This window comes from Sinohyriopsis cumingii, chromosome 4 (assembly GCF_028554795.1).
Source record: "Sinohyriopsis cumingii isolate HCF-2022 chromosome 4, ASM2855479v2, whole genome shotgun sequence".
NCBI lineage: Eukaryota > Metazoa > Mollusca > Bivalvia > Unionida > Unionidae > Sinohyriopsis > Sinohyriopsis cumingii.
The window spans coordinates 23,384,448-23,407,901 of NC_142964.1; the positions used below are offsets into that span (position 1 = coordinate 23,384,448).

Here is a 23,454-nt window from a genome sequence, read left to right on the forward strand (position 1 = left end):
TGGTGAAATGTTTATTGACACGTGCATGTCAATAGAGATCAAACATGTTAGTAATACCATGATGTTGTTACACTAGACTAATATAAAATATAGGAATAACAAGCTTTCGTAACACTTAAAATATATAAAAACACGCTAACTCACATGGAAGAACTATTGTAATATTCGTGTCGCGTAATTTGAGAGAGTTCAGACATACTAAACATTTGTGTCGCGTTATGTCAGGAAGGTCAAACATGCCGTAACATTTGTGTCACGTAATGTCAGGAAGGTCAAACATGCTGTAACATTTGTGTCACGTAATGTCAGGAAGGTTAAACATGCTGTAAACATTCGTGTCGCGTAATGTAAGGAAGGTCAAACGTACTGCAACATTCGTGTCGCGTAATGTAAGGAAGGTCAAACATACTCTAACATTCGTGTCGAGTAATGTCAGGAAGGTCAAACATACTGTAACATTCGTGTCGCGTAGTGTCAGGAAGGTCAACCAGACTGTAACATTCGTGTCGCGTAATGTCAGGAAGGTCAAACATAATGTAACAATCGTGTCGTACAATGTCAGGAAGGTCAGACATGCTGTAACATCCGTGTCGTATAAAGCTACCAATATCAGACAAACTGCGTCACATTCAAAAGTAGTCATAGTACACCTTTATCAGCATCCCTTCTCCTTCTACATCCTGACGAAATTGTGTGCACTTCTAAAATAAGAATAGCCGATTTTCAATTTGGGACGTGATATATACTCATCTTTATGAATTAGCAGACGCATTTTCTGTCATATGACCAAAAACTCGGCAATCATGTCGTATTAGATTCTGTACTGTGTTTCGGTCATTCACTCTGATTGGTGCCGTTTATCTTCAGCCCGTGATCTTGTATGTTTGTTCTGTGACAAAACAGGAATGGTAAATAAGACAGTCCTTAAGGTGTTGATACTGATTATTTCTTTGGGTGAGTGACATGTGTAGAATTTCAGCTCTGGTCTTTTTTTCCGTTTGAAAGTTAGAATATCATTTGGAAAGGATATTTATCTCGACTGTATTTGATGTGTCTTGCATTAGGTTAATGCTAACATTTCATGATTATACTAAATAACGTACAAGCCAAGGGATCTACGGGAATTAACCATATCTACACAATACTGGCCGTTTATGTTAACTAGGATACCCCAGGTTATTAAATATAATCTGATAAAGAATTGCCATATAATAATATATAACTTTAGAGAAAATTACATCCCAACCAACTTGTATTTATTTGCTTGACGGCAAGAACAAATAGAACCATGCAATCATAGAATTGCGAGGATCAGGAAAATAAGTAAAGGTTGATTTGGATCACTAAATGATGGATTAATTTACAATCTCCACAGTTTTTTCACAGCTTACCAGACAAATGACATTCAGGACTTTTGTTATTTCTATATATTCACACATATTTCAGAGCAATGCCTGGGAGAAAGTCCTAGCTGTGACTTTGAATCAGATTTATGCGGCTGGTACGAGCTGAGCACAACGTCATTAAAATGGCGGCTGAGAACTGGAAGGACCCCTGATTTCACTTCCGGTCCCCAGGGTGACCATACCCATGGAAGTAAGGAAATGATAAGCATCGTCATCTACCATTAATATCAAATGAATCTGACACATTATTAGTTGTAAAGGGATGTCTGGGGACATGTGGAAGTTATATAGCCCCCCATAAGTTAACACGCAGGGTCATATTGGGGACAAGGAAAAATCCTATGTTAAAACTGTCCGTACTTTTAACATGGGGATGGTATTTTATGAAGAAAAAATTTAATAGGAAAAAGCAGAATTTAACATTCTCGGGGCATTCTGGGGACAATGGAGGAATTTTGCATAGGGATTTATCTTGTCCGGAGACTCCCCTGATGGGTCAGTATAGGGATAAGGGAAAATGCAATGTAAAATAATTTGGATACAATCCGACCTACAGCCCTTTCGAACCTATGCCACATAGTTTCTTGGATCTTCGTCCAATTGACATTGAACCGCTTGAAATCCCTCAGTCTTCTGTCTATCCCTTTCTTCCCTCTTCTCATCCTAGACTACTTCGATTTTGCTTCCTCATCCATGACTTCTTGAACAAACTACAGGACTATTCTCAGCGAGGTCATCCTTCTTCAAGTGCATCCTGTAGGGGTGACAGCTAATCTCCTCCAACCGACCGAGGAGGTCCTTCACTCGGTACACTGGAGACGCTGCTTCTATGAACTTCCCTACTGGCAGTTTTGAATGGTCGTCGTTCTTGTTTCTTCCTCTAAGTACTGCGCATGACCGACAATACACGATGCCTGGTCGAGACCAAGTTTAAAAAAGCATGCAAAGAGGCACAAAGCCGCGGTGAATCATGATTTTGCAACACCATTGGTGTGTCTTTAATCGAATTCTGTCCATTTATCAAAGTCAGGCTGTCCTCATAGGCCATTTGTAATGAGCCAGATATTTTAATTGTAATATCTATCGAGTGAATTGTTTTTACTTATTTCACTCAAGTTTGTAATTTAGTGTACATAGTGTACTTTTATATTTCCAATCCGTGGGTATAAGTTCCCCAGTAATAATTTAATGATTTTACTTATTATCTAATTTGTGCTATAATCATAGTTTTATTTTAGCCTTTGGATCAAAAGGGTAAAAATTATGCTTTTGAGAGTTGTAATCGAAATGGTTTTCTAAAGGCAAATGGAAAACTGCATGCAGTCACGCACTATGATCAGCAAGCTCTGTGCCGTAGATCCTGGGGATTTCCACTCTTGGTCGGTGGTTACAGATGGTTTCACCGCCATCCTTCATGTTTCGTCTCATTGCTTGCAGTACACCTTCCATCGGCTGCGTCCGTTTATGTTATGTTGGTTCCTGGTGGTTATCGTCGCTGAAATTCAGTGATCATTTTTAACCACCGGGCCTTTCCACTTGTAGTACTGAACTTCAATGGGGGAAGTAGGTTTACTATTTTCTACCACATGTAGGCTAGTATTCACAGATAGTCACATGGCTTCCTTTGTAGTAATGTGATTTTATACTGCACGATTCATACATGGCAACCGCAGGTAGTCCAACCAATCCTCATCTATAAAATCAGTGCAGCTCTGAAGTTTCAACACTGAATGCTGGCAGCATACTGTAATGATAAATGGAATGTTATGGAACGGAAAGAATGATGGCAAAAAATTGAACGAACATAAAGTATATTATTTTTCATATTTTATATGCACATATTAAATTTAACTTTAGACATAGGTTAGGAAGTGTTTATACACACTAGACACAAACAAATACACAATTACACTGGAGGTAGAAGGATGATTTCAACTTTAAGTTTTGGGGTAAGACCAAGACGTACGCAAGCATACAAAAGATACATAATTGGCAATGATTCAATAGTTTCTTTTTCAAATACAACTAGGCAGGTCTGTAAAGTACCGTTTTGTTTGTTGTTGGTCCTCGATTGTATTGTCTATTTCCAAGGCAAACACGTCGTGCCATAGCAGGCCTCACAATGGCACTGAAACGTTTCTGCTGAATGAGAATGAAAACTCATCGGTGTCCGTTTTCCTCTTCTCTACTTCATATACCCATGTTGTTATTCTTGCTGTTGCTTTTCTTGCTGCATCCATCCTAGAAACTATTTGCACTTTTCATGCTCCTTCCTCTCTTTCGTCTTTTCTTCCCATTCTTATTTCTCTCCAATTATTTCCTTTCTGACGATGTCTTCTGCGAGGTTTTGAACTATCTTAAGGAAGATGGGGGTCTTCTTTTCCATCTTTTCGATTAGACGTACCTTGGCGCTGTGCATATGCACCTGGGCATCTCTCAGTTGTGCAATCTTCAATGGCACGGCCATATTTGACAAGGCAACAATGGGGGGGGGGGCAAGGTTTAAATGACTGAAATTATATAAAATACGCGTATGGTCCTTCTGCCATATATGACTTGTTATATAATGTACACAAAATGCACTGTTTTAATTTTTACCCTTATGGTAGTATATCCGGCGAGCCAGCTATGACAAAGAGTCCGTCGTTCATCGGGTCTTCGTCGAGTTCAGAGTATATACATTTTGATCGGTATGCGAATGGTATACACTTTGTCGTCTTGTACCTTGAATAACACAATGAAATTTTGAAATATCACTATTGATGGCTGATGTTGCAGGTTAAGATTGGTTATTAGAGGAAAAGAGTATTTAAGGAGTAACATTTGTTGGTATTGCGAGTTTTCTATTATTGTGCTGTTGGCATGGACGGTCTGGGCTTAAGACCACCTCATTTTGGCTACTTCATTTTCTCTTTCAGTTAGTAATCAAATACGTCCAATTCATGGCCGTTGTTATTCTTTTCTTATTTTTCTCTGAACGTATTAATGAGATCTGAGGTTTTTTTTAATGTTTATTTCTGCATTGTCCTTGCTTGCATACAAGATGAAGTAACGTCTTGGCGAGAAGCTTGCAGCGAATTTAAAAGGATGTTTCGGCGAGCAAAAAAGACTTCTTCCAGTTTGAAGTAACACCTATTTCTTCTCTAAAGAAGGTTTCTTTGTGACTTTGTTAATGAGGACGTTTTGAAGAAATTCTTTTCCTTGCACTAAATCGTCATTTTTTAAAGCGTGCAATCCTCGATTGACCATCGGTTTTAAATTGACTGCTACTGTACGAGGAGCTGTGCAATACTCGATTGACATTTAAAAGGTTGGTACAGCATGACAAGCTGATTTTAACATAACGATGTCGTTGTTGTCGATGGACTCCTATTGACACGGGATGCATTGGTTACAATTTCGAAAATGTAGTTTTACTGTGACTTTTCATTTCGAGAATAGCACGTTTTGCCACAGATTGCTTTTCATTCCAATATTGACACTGTCAAAATAATGAGACTGTATAGATTTACGGTGAATGTGATATGTTTCCACCTTCCTCGTAAGCAGTGAGGGCAGTATCCATCTTGAAAGGAACGAATGAATAAGCAGAGGATATATTTCCCATTGCGTTGTACTCCACCAACATCAAATTCAGAGATTCGCTCAATTCATTTGATAACGTAAATATTTGTAGAATCGCTCGTTGTTGTTGATGTCATTTGAATGTGGTGCTAATTTTGTGTTACCAACCAGAATATCGAACAAACGAGGAGAAAACGTTATGGACGGCGTTTTGCAATCGGAAAAAATCATATTAAGTCGACGAGCTTTTTTTTATGATACTCGACCACTACACGTTTGCGAGTTTTGTCCATTACTAAAATAATAACCTGCATGAGTTTTCATGTAACATATGCTCATCTGAGGATTGGCGCGTGACAGCGTTTTGGATTCGTATAAGAGAGGAGGATCATATTTGTCTAAGTGTTCTTGAGCTTGTTCGTTCAGGATTTCGACGGTAAACGGGCTTCGATTTCGATTCACATTCAGGACTTGCGTGGGATGAATCATTTCTACCAATGCTTCGTCCCAAAACAAGCTTCGTCATCCAGTTGTATGGCCTGAGGTGCTTTGAAACAATATTTTTTTGGGAAACACATCCACAGAACTGTCACTGGGTAAAGTTAAATAAAATTGATTATTCATGATTCGATGGTTATGATCTCCGAGGAATCACGCGAATGATTTTCCAAATTTGCCAAAAGAGAGTTGCTGCTGCTGCTGCTGTAACTGGCATTGGTAGCAAGGCTTCCGTTACTACCCGCAGAATATTTCATGGAAGGATTTGGAAGAAGATAATCGATACAACTGTTAAGTAAAATGGTAGCAGTGAAGGGGGAAACCGTGGGGCATATAAGAATATATAAGGAAAAACAGAGGGTTGTACCCTGGGGCAGTCTATGTGAGTTTAACATGGTGGGACTATCTGGGGCACTAGATAGGAACTGAACATGGATGGGACTGTATATGGACAAGGGGAATTGAATAGGGGTGACGTTACGGTACTGAACACTGGGGAAACAATGGCAACAATGTTGCAAGAGGCTGACCTGAATCGAGCGGAACAGTGTGGCATGGGGCTGATCTGAATACTCGCATCGGAATACAGGGTTAGAGACATAGACATACATAGACTTATGGATATAAATCTATCCAACAAACAACAGTCCAATTTTAGGCAAGAGAGAATATCCATCTTTTTGAGACAATGGAGGGGACCTGAAAAGGGCCTTTGTTGGTTTCTTTTTCTTCTTCTATAGTCTTCTTTTCCACCAGTTCCTTATCTTCTTCACTACATTTTTCGTCTGCTTCTTTTCCTGCTTCTACTTCTCCTTCTTCTCTTTTCTCCCTCTTTTTCTTCTTTTCATTTTCTTCTTTTTCAAGCATATCATTTCCATGTTATAATTTGCTCCTTTTTCGCTAAATCCTTCTTTTTCCTCCTTGATAATCCCTCTCAATATTTCCTTCCCTCCCCTTAAATTATTCATTTCCATTTTCAATTGGTGAGGGGTATAGAAACCATACTCTAACCTTACCAGAATCTTTTCACCATCCTTATGGTATCCACTACCTCTTGTAGCTTCTCTATCTTGTCAACGTAGTTCGATGCCATTTTTGATTATTCAATGTTGAATCACGCGAATGACGAACGCTACATTTTATATGTCTCAAGCACGGACGTGAAGGAAAACATCCCCTCTTACCAACTACCAATATCACATACCAAACAGCCCATAGTGATTTTAATGCTAGCCTAAAATAAATTTTACACAAAACAAGACGCTAATACTAACAAATCCCACTTTGCTTTCTATCAGTACATAGTGGAAAAGGAAATTTTTTATTTACAAAACACATCATCACCTACAATCACATCACCTACAGTCCCATCCATGTTAATTCCTATCTAGTGCCCCAGATAGTCCTATCATGTAAAATCCCATGAACTGCCCCATGGTACAAACACCTGTTTTTCCTTATATTTTTTCATCTGCCCCACTGTATCCCTTTTCGCTACTAATGGTCATCAGTTGTTTGTCTCTTTATTGCTAATTGAAATTGGCGATGGCGGTTCCAATGACATCACAAAGATTTCTCAGAAAAAGACGATTTGAATTTCAGGCATACGTTCTCCACACTACATCCACAGGGGTTGCTTTTGTAATTCTTGAAGAAAGGAGAGGTAGCTACTACGTTTAACGGCATGATAGTTAGCTTCTTTTTAAAGTCGATTAGTCGCGAAGGGGCAATCCAAGAATCAAAACTAGACTGATATCCTACGCACATTGACTTTTTATAGTCGGAGTTTGCCTACTTTACATGTTCATAGATCGAGAATGCTTTCGATATTTTTGGTCACTAGTTGTAACTTAGTCAAGTAAACGCCGTTCATGTCTTCCAGTTTATTTATTTATCCAGTGATACGAACTAATTTGGTTGTCCAATTAGGCAAATAACCTTTATTTATTTATCCAGTGATATGAACTAATTTGGTTGTCCAATTAGATAAATAACCTTTGCCAAACGTGATTTTGGTTTTTCAAGTGCGAATCGAATCTCCCATCGTTAACATTTCACATATGGGGTGTGGGGTGTGTGTGTGTTGGGGGGGGGGGGGCAGTCCGTGACGCTCCAAACGAGGGATCAAACACCATCATTTCGTTTTCGGGTGCACATTCGATGCGCTGATAGTACGATTGAATGTAAGCTTTGAAGATACGTTTCAATACGTCGATTTATTTGAGAGTGTGCTGATGTGCACACTATTTTTACAAATACGCTCCTTTAAAGTTCGTTGGAAACGTTTACACGTCACTGGCTTTCGTTTCGGACTTCTGGGTGGTGAAATAATGGCTATGTCTCTTTTTCAATTTCTTGTGAAAGGTTTGGTTAAAAGGTCAGGTGCCTTTATTTGTTTGCCAACATGGACGATGATGGCTACTTTGTCTCAAAACCAGGTTTAAAGATCGTACTAATCGAAACATGTTTTAGAAGTCAAACTATCAACTCTTGCTGGTTTGGAAAAGACATAAATTTCACACAAAAAATATTAGTAGCCACGATCGTAGGCTGTCAAAATGAGAGCTATTACCTAAAAGTGTTTCCAGTTACGTACCTCTTTTCAGTGTTCGTGTACATCACAAGCTACGCACACGTCTTGGGAAGCATGAAGAGTCTTTAAAACGAATATTTTCTTCACACAGAGGTAGAGTATTATGTGTGGATAAAGTATTGATCAAAAATCGCAATTTCTGTTACATAATGAGTCTCGCGTGCACATGTGATGTTGGAGTGGTCATGCTGATGTCTTTTCATGTCCTGTTCGTAAATAATTCCACAATAAATTGGATGGGAAACGAAATTGGAGAAAAGTATTCACACACACACACATCATATCGTCCAAAATTAAATGGAATCGTAGGTGGTGGAAACAATTGTTTTAAAAGATTATGGCAATCCTTTACACGTCAAGTAGCAGTCTTTGTGATCACAGTGTGCATCGTAATGTACATCATACGTCAAATAACAATCTTCGCAGTATGCATTTTATCGTAAAGACTGTGTTGGTCGCGTATATATGAAGTAAAACTGACATACAACAGTGCAAAACGTTTGTGAAACCAGCCCAAAACGCTTTCCCATTCTACCAATTCCAACTTTGTTCTATTTTTCTGCATTGCTGCTACCAAACAACCAAATTTTTGTTCTAATTGGATTGTTTCTGTACAAATATACTGCCAAACGATACAAATGAATTATAATTGTATCGCTCCTGTAAATATCTACTGCCAAACGATATAAATGTATTCTAATTGTTTCTGTACATAACTATTGCCAAACGATACAAATTTGTGTTTTTCGTTTTTGCACTATTCTAGTACCAAACGATACAAATGTAACCAGATAACCGGGTTGGATTTAGGATTTTTAAAGAACACTTTTTATGGTGATACATATACAATGTTTATTGATGAATGACCTGAATGGAAAAAGAATTATGATTAATACGTGCGTGTATAAGATCCAAATATTGGAACAAAATTAACACAATCCGCACGAACCTAATAATGTAACATAAATGTGAATACAAGTAAATGACCTTACGCAGTACAAGGAGAACGGTTAATTTTTAACAGTAATTTGACACGACGAAAAGAACGATGCCTTTTACCCAAATAGTAAAAATGATTCACGGTAATTTCACAGGACGAAATGACTTATGTGTTTTACTCAAATAGTAAAAAATGACGTACTTTACTCACATAGTAAAATGATGTATTCACTCAAATAGTGAAAAATGTACTTTACTCAAATAGTAAAACGTTGAAACAATGGGACAGATATCATACAAAATATCTTTGTAGTCCCAAAACGCTGGGTATAATTAACCCCAAAATTAACCCACGGCTAAAAGAATACGTGTATGGAGTTAGCAAAAACTCTCCGTCACTAGAATACTTGGCAACCAGTTACGCTGGTCAGTCATGCAGCCAGCATTACAGTTAGTCACCGATCACCATCCAATCACTGGGTCAGTCAGGCAATCAGTACCCACCAATCGGTCAGCAACGCCCGATCAGCTGCTACTCGTCCAGCAAAACACTGTTCAATCAGCTCTACGGCTGCTATGGTCAGCTTCTATGATCAGCTCTACAGCTGCTACCCCGTCAACTCTAACACCGTGTACTAAGAATGACACGGGTATATACGATACCACGTAATGACGTTATATACGGTAAACTATACAAACTACATTATCGGCACAACATTACAAATCAATAAACAGGTTCAGACGCGAACATACCCGTGTCCGATACGAATCTTATGGTACTAAACGTTTCTTAATAAAATGCAACTGTATTGCTTGTATGGATCTCCTGTTAAGCCATATACAAGAATAGAAAATATTTGCATTATAATGTGCAAGCCGGAGCTACATAGAAAGTATACAAAAATAAACGTGGTAGTACAACACTTATAAATTATATTATACATAAGAAATTAATAAATAGCTCACATACCTCTACAGCTGAAGATGTGCAAGTCCTTAATTGGACTGCTCACTGACAAGACGTTTCCGTAGTGTAACGATTTTGACCTACGGTGAGGTATTTATACACAGATGATGTAGCCCTACATTATCTGTGCGCTTGATGAATATAGGTTTTTTTCCCATGGAAAGCACTTTGCACGTACGGCATAGGATGAACCGAACCCACTGTTTCGAAACATTGTACAATATACGTTGTACACAAAAAACGAAACCCGAGTACATGTATTTAATAAATAACAAAGGGATTTATACTATTCCGTGACAAGACAACAAATTCTCTCTCTCTCTCTCTCTCTCTCTCTCTCTCTCTCTGTATATACACAAGGCATGTAGGCTTCTGATTTTCAGATGCATCACGTATAATCAATATTAAGCTGAGTAAGTTCATCCTATTCACATTGACGCTTTTTATGTGTTTATGCCCATAGATGGACAGTACCTGTATATACAAGGCTCTGAGACACTAAATTCGTCGTCCATCGCCTTGCTGCAGAGTCCAATCCTGCAGTTACAAGGCACGACGCAGATGACATTTTGGTACCATATGAACGGCGTTGGTATTGGATCCCTAATGGTTTACGCTAATGATCAATCGGGATCACGTAAATTGGCCTGGCAGCGTGTAGGTAGGCAAGGTCAAGACTGGAACCAGGGCCATGTCAGGATTGATACCGATGTACAACAGGTGTGTGTGTGCGTCTCTCTCTCTCTCTCTCTCTCTCTCTCTCTCTCTCTCTCTCTCTCTCTCTCTCTCTCTCTCTATATATATATATATATATATATATATATATATATATATATATATATATATATGCGAAATCCTTTAGAGATAAATATATTTAGCCTTGTGTACTTTCATAAGACTTTTGGCTCCAGATTCACCCCCTCCCCCAACAAAAACAACAACAACAATAACAGTACAAATATTTATCACAAATCATCCAATTTGACCAGGTAACTGAAAACAAAAAATAAGAACATCCTGAAACTTTAACAATCATTATGAAAATTCTGACAATTAAAGTAATAAAAATTAAATAATTGTGCGTTTTGTAGTTTTTATTTGATTCACATCGATTTGGAAGAATAGAGAACCTTTACCAACCCAATATGCACCACTCTGATTTCTGCTTGAAATGATATAGTTCATCTATCCCCCCGCCCCCATTTAGTCAGTTACCAAATATGAATAATTCCGGAGCGTTTTCTTTATTCTGCATCAATATGATGAAAATATATATTTTTCCTCCATAATTTATCTCGCCACTGAGAAAATTTTATTTTTCTTTCCGAAGTGGCCTATTTTACCGAGAAACATAATATATGAATACATGATCTACATCAGTATATTTTATATATAATTGTGCAACGACAATATACGGTTTTAAGTGATTCGACAGATTGTTACTTATTATTTTCAGGTGATATTTATGGCGAACACTCGATTCCATTACGGAAGCGACCTGGCAATCGATGACATCGTATTCGATCCCAATCCATCAGGTTTGTCCTGCGTCGTTTCATATGATCTGCATTTTGATTTATGCTTATAATGTTCTAATTTAAAAATAAAAAAAGGAAACGAGTAGCAAACTGAAGTCAAATGTTCTAATCAAAATGAATATCAGTTTACATTCGTGCTCTTAATTTTCATTTTAATAATTGGATAATGTTTGTGTGTTGTTTGTGTGTGTGTGTGTGTGTGTGTGTGTGTGTGTTGTGAAATGGAAAGATTTAATGTGATCATTCTGCGTTTACATATATCCGTTCGACTGAGACATTTACTCTTAATTTCTCAAACATTTCAAATCAAGGACATTCTCTTTCGTTCCATAAAATTCAACACTATAAATCATGGCTTTTATATTGTGCAATGCTATCAAAGCGTTTTCCGGTGCTATATGTAGATGATGATGAGTTAATTGCGTGTATTATTGTTAAATAGATTGTGCCTCCACAACACGATGTTTATTGCACAAATTGTGCGCATAATGTAAAAAAATTGCTTATTGTTATAATAATACACAAACTGTGTATAAGAGGTGGGCTTTTATTTGTTATAATAATACACAAATTGTGCACAAGTTGTATATCTTTTTTGGTTACAATAATACACAATTGTGTACAAGGTGTAGGCTTGTGCATTACAATATTACACAAATTGTGTACAAGTTGTAGGCTTATTCGTTACAATAATGCACAAATTGTGTACAAGCTGTAGGTTTATTCGTTACAATACTGCACAAATTGTGTGCGAGCCGTAGGCTTATTCGTTACAATAATGTACAAATTGTGTAGAAGTTGTAGTCTTATTCGTTACAATAATGCACAAATTGTGTACTAGCCGTAGGCTTATTCGTTACAATAATACACAAATTGTGTACAAGCTGTAGGCTTATTCGTTACAATAATGTACAAATTGTGTACAAGTTGTAGGCTTATTCGTTACAATAATGCACAAATTGTGTACAAGCTGTAGGCTTATTCGTTACAATAATGTACAAACTGTGTACAAGTTGTAGGCTTATTCGTTACAATAATGCACAAATTGTGTACAAACTGTAGGCTTATTCGTTACAATAATGCACAAATTGTGTACGAGCCATAGTCTTATTCGTTACAATAATACACAAATTGTGTACAAGCTGTAGGCTTATTTGTTACAATAATAAACAATATATTCTTTTCAGTTTTGACGACAGTAAGCCAGACATATCCTTCTACAGTAAGCCAGACATTCCCGTCTACTTCACCTCCCCGTAAGTACATCTCATATTTGCTATTTAACAATGCAAAATAAGAAGAACATAATGGCGCCTGTTAAAATCCAAAAAGAACAAACCCAGCTGCAAAGTAACTTAAAGAATATATTATGCTAGGTCACACAGTGCATACGATGACTCCTAGAGGAAATTAATAAGAAAAGGTTTATTCGAGTCTGAAGCATCACGCTTTGAAAACCTTCAGCTTGCAATTGTCATAGAGCGAAGTGTTCAGCTGAAGAAAGTCATTATCCTGCCACACACTGAGAAGGGTATTTATATAATTATTAACTTTAAAAGTTTGCTCCTGGTCATGAAACGTAATCAGACTAACTGCAGAAATTAGTTGGTATATTAACCACAAACAGAAAATATTTTACAATAGGATTTTATCATGTCTTGAAGTTAACAATTTAATAATATGATACATTTGGTTCCAGGCAGATATCTGACGTGCGACTTTGAGGTAAATCTGTGTGGCTGGGAACAAGACGGTGAATTGCAGTGGGAACTGAAACATGGCGCCTCTCCGGATCGGACGTCAGGGATTGTCGGTGGTCACATTCTAGAAGGTATCATATGACTTTTTGCGATCGATACCAAGTATGACTCTATGGGATCGATATCAAGTATGACTTTATGGGATCGTTACCATGTACGACTCTATGGGATCGATACCAAGTACGACTCTATGGGATCGGTAAATCTGTTTGGCTGGGAACAAGATGATGAATTGGAGTGGGAATTGAAACATGGCGCCTCTCCGGATCGGACGTCAGGGATTGTCGATGGTCACATTCTAGAAGGTATCATATGACTTTTTGGGATCGATACCAAGTATGACTCTATGGGATCGATATCAAGCATGACTTTATTGGATCGATACCATGTACGACTCTATGGGATCGATACCAAGTACGACTCTATGGGATCGGTAAATCTGTTTGGCTGGGAACAAGATGGTGAATTGGAGTGGGAATTGAAACATGGCGCCTCTCCGGATCGGACGTCAGGGATTGTCGATGGTCACATTCTAGAAGGTATCATATGACTTTTTGGGATCGATACCAAGTATGACTCTATGGGATCGATATCAAGCATGACTTCATTGGATCGATACCATGTACGACTCTATGGGATCGATACCAAGTACGACTCTATGGGATCGGTAAATCTGTTTGGCTGGGAACAAGATGGTGAATTGGAGTGGGAATTGAAACATGGCGGCTCTCTGGATCGGACGTCAGGGATTGTCGATGGTCACATTCTAGAAGGTATCATATGACTTTTTGGGATCGATACCAAGTATGACTCTATGGGATCGATATCAAGTATGGCTTTTTGGGATCGATACGAAATATGGCTTTATGGGATCCATATCATGTATGACTCTATGGATCGATACCAAGTATGGGTTTATTGGATCAATACCAAGTGTTACTTTATGGGATCGATACCAAGTGTGACTTTATGGGATCGATACCAAGTGTGACTTTATGGGATCGATACCAAGTGTGACTTTAAGGGATCGATACCAAGTGTGACTTTATGGGATCGATGCCAAGTGTGACTTTATGGGATCGATACCAAGTGTGACTTTATGGGATCGATACCAAGTGTGACTTTATGGGATCGATACCAAGTGTTGTGAAAAGATTTTGATCATAACCTTCTTCTCATTTCTTGCTATGAGAAGGAAGTACTCATAACTTCAGAAATGTGTTTGTCCATGGTTAAAGAGAGAGAGAAAAAAAGAAGAGTTCAGGCTCTTTTAAAAGAGGTGTCACTCATAACGGTGTAGATACGGGTACATCTTGGGGAATGAGAGGTACGGAATCGCCGTAAGGAAAGACAGAGTCTTTTATATATATATATATATATATATATATATATATATATATATATATATATATATATATATATATAATACTGCATTCTAGAGATATATCTTATAAAACCATAATATTTAAAATGCACGAAATACATATAAAATTATACTTTTCCTTCGAGTTTACCATCTTCAAACATTTAAATAATTTCTGCATTTTAAAATATAACAGATGATTAAATCTTGATTAAAGTCATGATAGCCGAAGAGTTTAATATTCAACAGTTGCGATTTAATGCAGCAATCGTTTTGAAGAAATGTTTTTTTTATAGTATAAAGTGGTTTTGCACTTGCTCATGAAGGCTCAGTCTTTATTAAAATAGTTTACAGTTGTAGTACATAAATAAATAAAATTAATCTCAATGTATTTTAGTAGAGAAGTACTATGAATGTACTTTAATGAAAAATTACCTTTAATACAATTTAGGGAAAATTTCAATCTTAATACTTTTACTCAAAAATTCTGTTCTAATACCAAGTATGACTTTTTGGGATCGATACCAAGAAAGATGAAATGAGTCTCACCAGAATCTGCTTAAATGAAACTGCGGGACTAAGCCCTGTTTAAACATGATCAAGCCAATGTCTGATCAGACATTACAATTGATATATGTTATCTTCATCCAGTCTCCTATTATGTTTCTGGCACCGACATTTGTCTTATTTCAAATGTTTAAAGATACTGAGAAGAGTGTGATGATTATTCAGGATCTTACCAAAAAATTTCTCACCTGAAATATATTCTTATGACGCCAAGTATAGCATACTGTTTCTGTGTATATTTCATTATTTCATCGACACTACTGCTGGTCGTTGCGAATTGTGCAGGAATGCGGAAGTTGATCAGGCCCGGCCTTATAGTTTACGAGACCTAAGGTGCCACGTTGGCAGCAGGGCCCTGGATCCATTGGCGTGCGGGGCCTAAGGCAGCCGCCATGCCCTATGGCCAGTATTAAGGGGATATCATACACACATATTACGCGGGGCTTGTTCTAACCAGAGAGGGAACAAACTACACAATTTGGCTCTGGATGTATTGTTTCAAACCGAGAAAGCAGATGACATCAAGGAGAATTTAATAAACTGGACAGATTGTTAATGATGTTTGGGAAATATACAACAGTCGGACGAGAGAGATAATGTTCACACTGAAGTAACAGGTTATTAGTAACTTGTTAAGTGTGAGTGTGTGTGTGATTTATATTTTAACGTAGCTTTAACAATTTTTCAGTCATATAGCTATAATGTCTGCAGTGTGACAGTTCATAGTGATGTCTAGCACTTGGGCATCATGCCGCAGACATGTAGCATGATGTCCCACCCAGTCACATTATCCTGGCACCAGGCCGACCAGTCCTAACACTAACCTCTTAATGCTGAGCGCCAAGCGAGGCAGCCGTTAGTACCATTTTTGTAAGTCTTTGGTATGACTCGGCCGGGGTTCGAACCCGCGACCTCACACATCAGAGGCGGACGCTCAAATCACTAGGCCACCGGAGCAGTAGTAACTTCTTAAAGTAAATTGCACAAACTAGAAATTATAATCTGCACATGAGAGTTTGATCAGATATTCTAAATGTTCACAACATAAATATTTTATTCGTGATAGACTGTGAAGAAAGTGTGTTAGGAGATTACATAGAAAGACTGACGGACGGTTTTCATGGGACTATCTAATTAATAGAGAAATTGGGGCGTTTACAAATTGATATATCATATTATTATATCGAAATATGCTTGAAAATTGTCATATAGTACATTTTTAATAATATTAAATTTAGAACGTTACTCGTAGGAATATATATATATATATATATATATATATATATATATATATATATATATATATATATATATATATATATATATATATATATATATATATATATATATATATATATATATGTGTGTGTGTGTGTGTGTGTGTGTGTGTGTGTGTCAAACTATAAAGGTAAAATGTCATCTACCATAATAGCACAGTTTTACTTTGCATGCAGGTGGAAGCCAGTATGCCTTTTTGAATGGCCATAAAGCCGTAAATTCCTCGTACGTGGCGCGACTGGACAGCGGTCAGGTTTTCTTCCAACCCGGAACTAACATCAGCTTCTGGTATCACATGAATGGTGCCGGCATTGGCTCCCTGAACCTTCTGCAGCGCACACCAGATGGCAATGTGCTTATCCTCTGGAGCCGGACCGGAAGACAGAGTTCGGAATGGCTGAAGGCAGAAGTCAATTTGCCGCCTGGAACCTACCATGTAGGTCATTTCTTCAAACTAAATGTTAGCGATCATACAAAAATGCTAAGTCATCAAGATCGTTATCTGGCTTCATAAGTCAACTATGAAATATTGATTTTGAAAATTATTGCTCTCATGAGCCCCAAATTTTCAAAGCCATGTGACTCTCCTTCAACCCAGTTAAATATTTTCTAAATGAGAATGGTCCAGTAACTGAACACGATTGACTTTTTGCACAATCGGCCCTGTATATTAATAAAAGTATATTCGGAAAATAATTACTACAACTTCATCAAAATATCAGGATGGTTCTAAAGTACCATGTCTATTCAAAGGTGTTGTACAGTTCACTATTTTGATCGTCGTGCATAAAAAATGTGTTTACTCTCAGTTGTTTTGCAGCATTTCAGTTTTGCTTGCTAGGTGGCTTTTTCAGAGAACATGCATTTTCGTGTAATTTTGTAATTTGACAGAGATAGCCATGAAGCTCTCTCTCTCTCTCTCTCTCTCTCTCGTGTACGAATGTTGTCGTTGCGTGCATACAAGTCATTGTCAGATAATAATAACAGTTCAATCCAGTGATGTCCAACCCGCGGCCCGCGGGCTGATTTTAAATGGCCCGCCAGAGCTCGAGCAGCTATATAGTCGTTGTTTTTCATTTTTCTGCTGTGGCCCTCGGCTTCAAGAAAAAACATTTTTCAGTGGTTCATGGTGTCAGAAAGGTTGGACAGCACTGGTTTAATCCATCTATAATGTATTGAAACGCAAGTCGCTTTTGGCCTTATTATCGAATCGTAATATGTCCATAGAATTTATCTCTCCATTTAGTTCTTGTAGAAAAATATCTTTACAATCGAAAAGATGTTCTTATCACCCAACACTTGATTAACACAAACTTTTGTCTTATTCCGTTTAAAAACGGAACATTCTTAACTTTATTTACCCAACAATCACAATGTTCGCCTCGGTTCAAAAGTAGGTCATAGCTTTGTTTAGGGAATATATCATCAGTACTTAATAATTATTATATATCCTACTGCTCTCAATTGCATTCTACCTAATTCGTTATAGATAAAAGCATTTCGAGTGTGTTTTGTAATGTCAAAACACATATTTCCAGAATGAATAATGAACGGTAATTTGCTTTGTAAAACCCCTGAATTTTTTACCCATAATTCCAAATTTGTGCTATTTTGGTATCCACTATTTGGAATAGAATTTGTATAGACAATTTATCAAAAGGAGTGACTATAGTCTTAAAACAAGATGTGCCTTTGTCTTTTTGCTGCTAGCGTTTTTGATACATATACCACGAGGTTTTAGAAGAGCATACACAACCAAAATATGTATAATATGATACAGTATCTATCAGGCAATCAACGCAATACCAATTTTCATATCTTCTCAAATATCTCCCTTTTCGAAAAATATTTCCAGGTTAATCTTTAGTTTCCAGATGTTGAAGTATTTTAGTTTATTTAGCATTCTTTGAAGTTGAATAGCAGTTTCGGCAAACGCAACTAAGTTAACACCATAAAATATCACAAATAACTTAGCAAAATCTACCGTTACAACGTTATTCAGCTCAGAGATGCGTCTTTAAATCATTTAGAAATAACGAAAATAAACTATGTGATAAAGCACAACCTTGCCCTGCCCCAGCCGAGCAGTTAAATGTTTCTGTCAAGTCATATGTGCGTTTTCGTGTAATATTTGACAGTTGCATGTATGGCATTCAGTACATATATATAAAACCTGAACACTCGCCAATACAGGCAGAAGAAGACTTATTTGTTTACCATCATAGAAAAGAAAACGGCACATTATATATTTATGGATCCAAACCACATATATGTTGTTGGTGGATATTTCAATGCATATATCTCCACAGAACCCGAATTCATCATACATGTTAGAGCATAATCGTCATGATGAGTTTTTACTTTTTTAAGTTTGTCAGCTATCAGGAATGAAGAATGCAAATGGGGTGACAAAATTATCGGGCACATCACATGTATATAAGCTAAATCTTCCGCAGCCACGGACTACATACTTTTAGATCAATGATTATTTCCATGTGTGACACCTTCAGTGTTGGGTACTAGGATTGAATATATTCATAAACCAATATTTCACTTTGTCTTTGTGATCCTATTATCCCCGCAGCTGAAATTAATGAAAATATTTCTCCCAGAAAGTCGATCCAGATGATATCAATAATAGAACTGATTGGGTTTTGGGTCAACAAACAACCCGGATACATGACGACCGTAAGGAAGAAAAGAATAGCGCACTTGATGCACTTAAAAGCGTCAGATATAATAATAAGACCTATAACTTGCCTTCATATAAACATCATAGAAATATAGCCTGGCACAAACACAACCCAACACCTTTCAAAGGAAAAGAAGGTCTTGAGAAAGCCCTTTCAGAGAAAGAAGATCTTGAGAAAGCCCTTTCAGAGAAAGAAGGTCTTGAGAAAGCCCTTTCAGAGAAAGATTCTAAACGCTTCTAGAGATTTTTAAAATGCCCAAAATACCATGTTAAATGGGAAAATAAACCGTACCGGAAGGTACCAGTTCCTTTCAGAATTAATTAATATGCGATAAGAGAGGGACCAAAATTTCTTAATTAATTAATATGCATTAGGAGAGGGACCAAAATTTCAGATCAAGCTAAATAAATAATATTCTCCATGAAAACGATAACATAACTGAAGAAATTTAACATGCTATAAAATATAAACATGGGAAAATCAGATTGTATTGATAACCTTTCAAGAGATTTTTTTTGCAAGGCAGCTGGAAATATCACGGAACTTATTTCAGCTTTTATTTTCAATAAATTATTTAATCTCGGGATACTTCTGAAGTGCTGGACAACGGATGGTATCGCACCGATAAGGGAATATAAACATGGAGGACAGCTGTAGAGTGGTTAACCTTTACTAGTCTCAGCAAAATATTTACTTAAATTTAAAATGAAATTCAAGCTAACTGGATCAAGAAAACGATACTGTAGGTGAAGAATTAGATCGCTTTATAAATAAATATTCCACTGTAGATACTATACTTACCTTGCGCACATTGATTTGTCAATTTTTGAGGAAGCAAAACGGTTGAATTTATGATCTTTCTGTTCATTATGAAGAAAAAAAGAACGGTTACCATATTCAGAGGAGCTTGCTTTATCCTCAGTTAGCAAAAGAAAAAAATAGTAGTAGTAAACTGCTAACGAATAATAGTAGTATAGTAATAATAATAATAATAACAATTATTATTATTATTATTATTATTATTTCAGTTGATCTTTGAGGCCTCAGCGCAGTACCATTTTAGCAGCGATATTGGTCTAGACGACATAGTTTTATCAGTGCAGACACCGTGTGAGTACTAGACTAATCATTGTTTCATCTTTATAATAAGTACAGTGACGATGATTTTCACAATTTGAGTCAATTTCATTAGGAGTCATTCCTCGAAAACAATCCACTTTTGTATAGCCAAAAATTCTGTCCTAGCTAAATATGTCAAGCATAAGAAACATTTATCACTCTAGGTCTAAAGACAAGTTACAGAAAGAAAGTGAAAATAATTTAAGTTAAAGCAACAAAAATATATGTTCTCTAAGCTACAAAGTGAAAAATTTAGGAAACACTTACAGTATTGTGAATTAATTCCCAAATGATCCTAAATGTCATATCAAAAGTTCAAATGTACAGAATATTTTGAATGAATTACAATAGTCTTGAATGTCTTCATGTATCACAACGATGTAATCCAGAATGTTCTTTAATCATTTCTCAGTAATCCCAGAATAATTTCTTAATCCAATCAATGACCCCTTAAATAATTCCAATGAATGATTTAAATAATTCCTTTAGATCTGTATATGAATACACTGCAAACTCTGATCTTAGATTCCTAAAGACTGAAATGAAACAGGAATGGATACTTTGTTTACAAAGGCCGTATATATTTCACTAGACTTAAGACACAATAGACTGTTTTGGAATTCCCTAAAAATGACTCATTTCTAATTGGAAAAATCCATCAAATTTTTCCTAGAATATTTTAAACTCAAAACGCTATGTCAGCTTCTTATTTACAACTTGCAATCATGTACAAAATTTAACTATCTAAACATGTTGTTTACATATGACCATTCGCTTTCAAGTAGAACCTACAATCATGGACAAAAGTGAAGCACACAACATAGATATACATAACGAAATTTTTACCAAAAGCACACATCTGTATCTGCAATATTTTGTATTATAATTCATGCCAAGGTCCATTTAGATATTTTATTGTATTTATAATCGAACCGTAAAACAATTACGTAATGTTACGAGAAACAATCAGTTGCTCATACCCCCAGTTTCGTAAGACAAAAAGTAAGGGTTTTGAACACTGGTTCCGCCCGCTTGGTACCCCACGCAGGAGACCGACTATTGCAGCCAGACTACTTTTGAAAGCCATTAAGGTGCTGTTTTCAAAACCACAAATTTTGATACGATAAACGGTATAGTATTAAGATCTGCCAGAATATCGTTACCAGCACAGTTTTGAATAATGCTAGAAAGCACGAACATGTGCGAAAAAGTAGCATAAATGACTTCTGTAAAATTTACAAACAAATTATCGGCAGAGGAAGATGCGCGTTCACTTGTATCGGGTGCGGTATAGCAGTGAAAGAAAAGGAAGCATACATTGTGCGCTTCATCTGTAAAGCAATAAAGCAGAAAACAAATTTTATTTTTGAGGAACTTTGGCGTCTGTCTGATATCATGAAGTAACATGGCACAAATAATTAAATTTTTTAAAAAAAAGTATATGCTGTTAAAATAAAAAACACACGATAGGTTATGTAGCATACGACGGTGAGCCTTCCGACGACAAACATCATCTCGTACTTTTGTTGTTCAGGCGAGGTCGTGTAGAAGTTAGAAGGCTTGGGTTCGTGCCGTCGCCTGTTTATTCGCTATTCACCCGTTTGTGCACGCTCGCAGATTCATCAACTTCTTGGTACGCCCACTCAGTCTGCTGTTGATCTTGCTTTCTCTAATTGAGATATGTCAGACGCTCGTTACATTTATGTTGATACCCGGCCTGCGCAGCTGAGAATTCTTCAGTAGGTTTGTCGTGGTTACTGCGTTTCTCGTCGGTCCCTTTTTTATCTATCTGATAGAGAAGATCGTATGATCCACAAACTGCGAGAGCGCTAGCATTTGCCCCGTTGATCTTGATATCAGCAGAGGCCGTGGTGATTTAAACAGGAATGATGCTCTGTATAATTAGCATATCATGTGTCTCTTAGGACTCAGTGCTTTGTTGGTAACGATCTTTTCTGCGTCTTCAAAAGTCCGGGCGGCCAAGGTCGGCTGGTTTAATTCTTCACAAGCGTTTGACAATTATCGTATATCCAACCTCAGAGTGGCCGAGTACTGTTCCTTGGTAAAAGAGATTTCCGAGCTCGTTGGAGTAGTGTAGCACAGAAATCTTGTGTTTGGCACACTTACAATACTACTATTCAATATTAAAAGGATTGGGAATGTGTCAATTAGTGGCTGGTTGGCGGTTGCGTCAGTGGCGTTTGTCGTTCTTTTGGTCCCACTGCATGAATACGTAAGGAAAGCTGCCAAATCAAAGCCGACCTATGGAACAAAAGATAGCATCGTGCGATCTTACTATTCCGCTGCGTTTGCTGCTGTTCCGGTTGTACCAGTCAGTCTGGTGTTCTCTCATCATAACAGCAAGTCTTTTTTTTTCCGAAACAACTCTTCTTAGGCTTTTAACGTTCGTAGCTTGCATCACATCCTACAGCTCTTGGGCAAGTATTGTTAACGGTTCCAACTTCGGTTCTGAAGTCGCACTAATTATTTGTTATATTCTGTCTCTCTTATTTTCAACTTGCCGGTAAGTTATAATGCCAACATTATTGATGCTAGTACCGGGCCGTACTCAAAGTAGAGGTAGATGTTGATGCTCGTCAGAGTTCCAGAGGAGCGGATCCTCTTTTACATTCATCGCAAAGTGCTTGAGGCTGTCTGGGGGCAAGACGTAACTCAGACCAAACGTGTACATGCCAAGCAGAGAGTCTTCCATGGATTCAGTCAACCTGGTCCCCTGTTTAGCCTCGAACATAACATATGTCTTTTATACGTCTTCATCTGTCATTGCCTTGAAGTCAGATGTCAACCTGTGTATTCTTTCGTCGCTTCAAACGCCACTAGCTGAGACAGGCGGTCACGCTGACATATTGGTGTTCCAGAACCAGATGATGTTCCCGTTGTTCTAACTGTGTTGGTCAGTGTTCAGTGTGCAGCTTCCGCCTGTTTGTAAATCCATGTGGTAGCACCTCCAGATCATGAATCACTTCTGTCATGGCTCTCATGAAGTTCTGGATATGGTTCGCAGATCGGATGGCTCTAAGCAGTACGTATCCTAAGTCTGCAAGTGTCATAGCATGGCTACCAACGCACACAATATAAAACCACTATAACATGTTTGTGCGCATGAAATGCATGCCATAATTTCCATTTTAAGAAACTCAAAGGCCTT

The 23,454-nt window shown here is 37.4% G+C and overlaps 1 protein-coding gene across 1 annotated transcript in view; it reads left to right on the top strand.

Moving 5' to 3' along the window:
• Positions 1–835: 835 nt before the first annotated feature.
• LOC149800812 (MAM and LDL-receptor class A domain-containing protein 1-like) overlaps positions 836–23,454 on the top strand; it is a 39,508-nt gene continuing 16,889 nt past the window's right edge. Inside the window, exons 1-8 of the mRNA XM_089954219.1 lie at positions 836–954; positions 1,447–1,596; positions 10,431–10,687; positions 11,424–11,505; positions 12,693–12,761; positions 13,205–13,336; positions 16,650–16,909; positions 20,195–20,276. Coding sequence (XP_089810345.1) covers positions 906–954; positions 1,447–1,596; positions 10,431–10,687; positions 11,424–11,505; positions 12,693–12,761; positions 13,205–13,336; positions 16,650–16,909; positions 20,195–20,276 — 1,081 coding nt within the window. The 5' untranslated portion in view covers positions 836–905. The remainder of the gene's footprint in view (positions 955–1,446; positions 1,597–10,430; positions 10,688–11,423; positions 11,506–12,692; positions 12,762–13,204; positions 13,337–16,649; positions 16,910–20,194; positions 20,277–23,454) is intronic.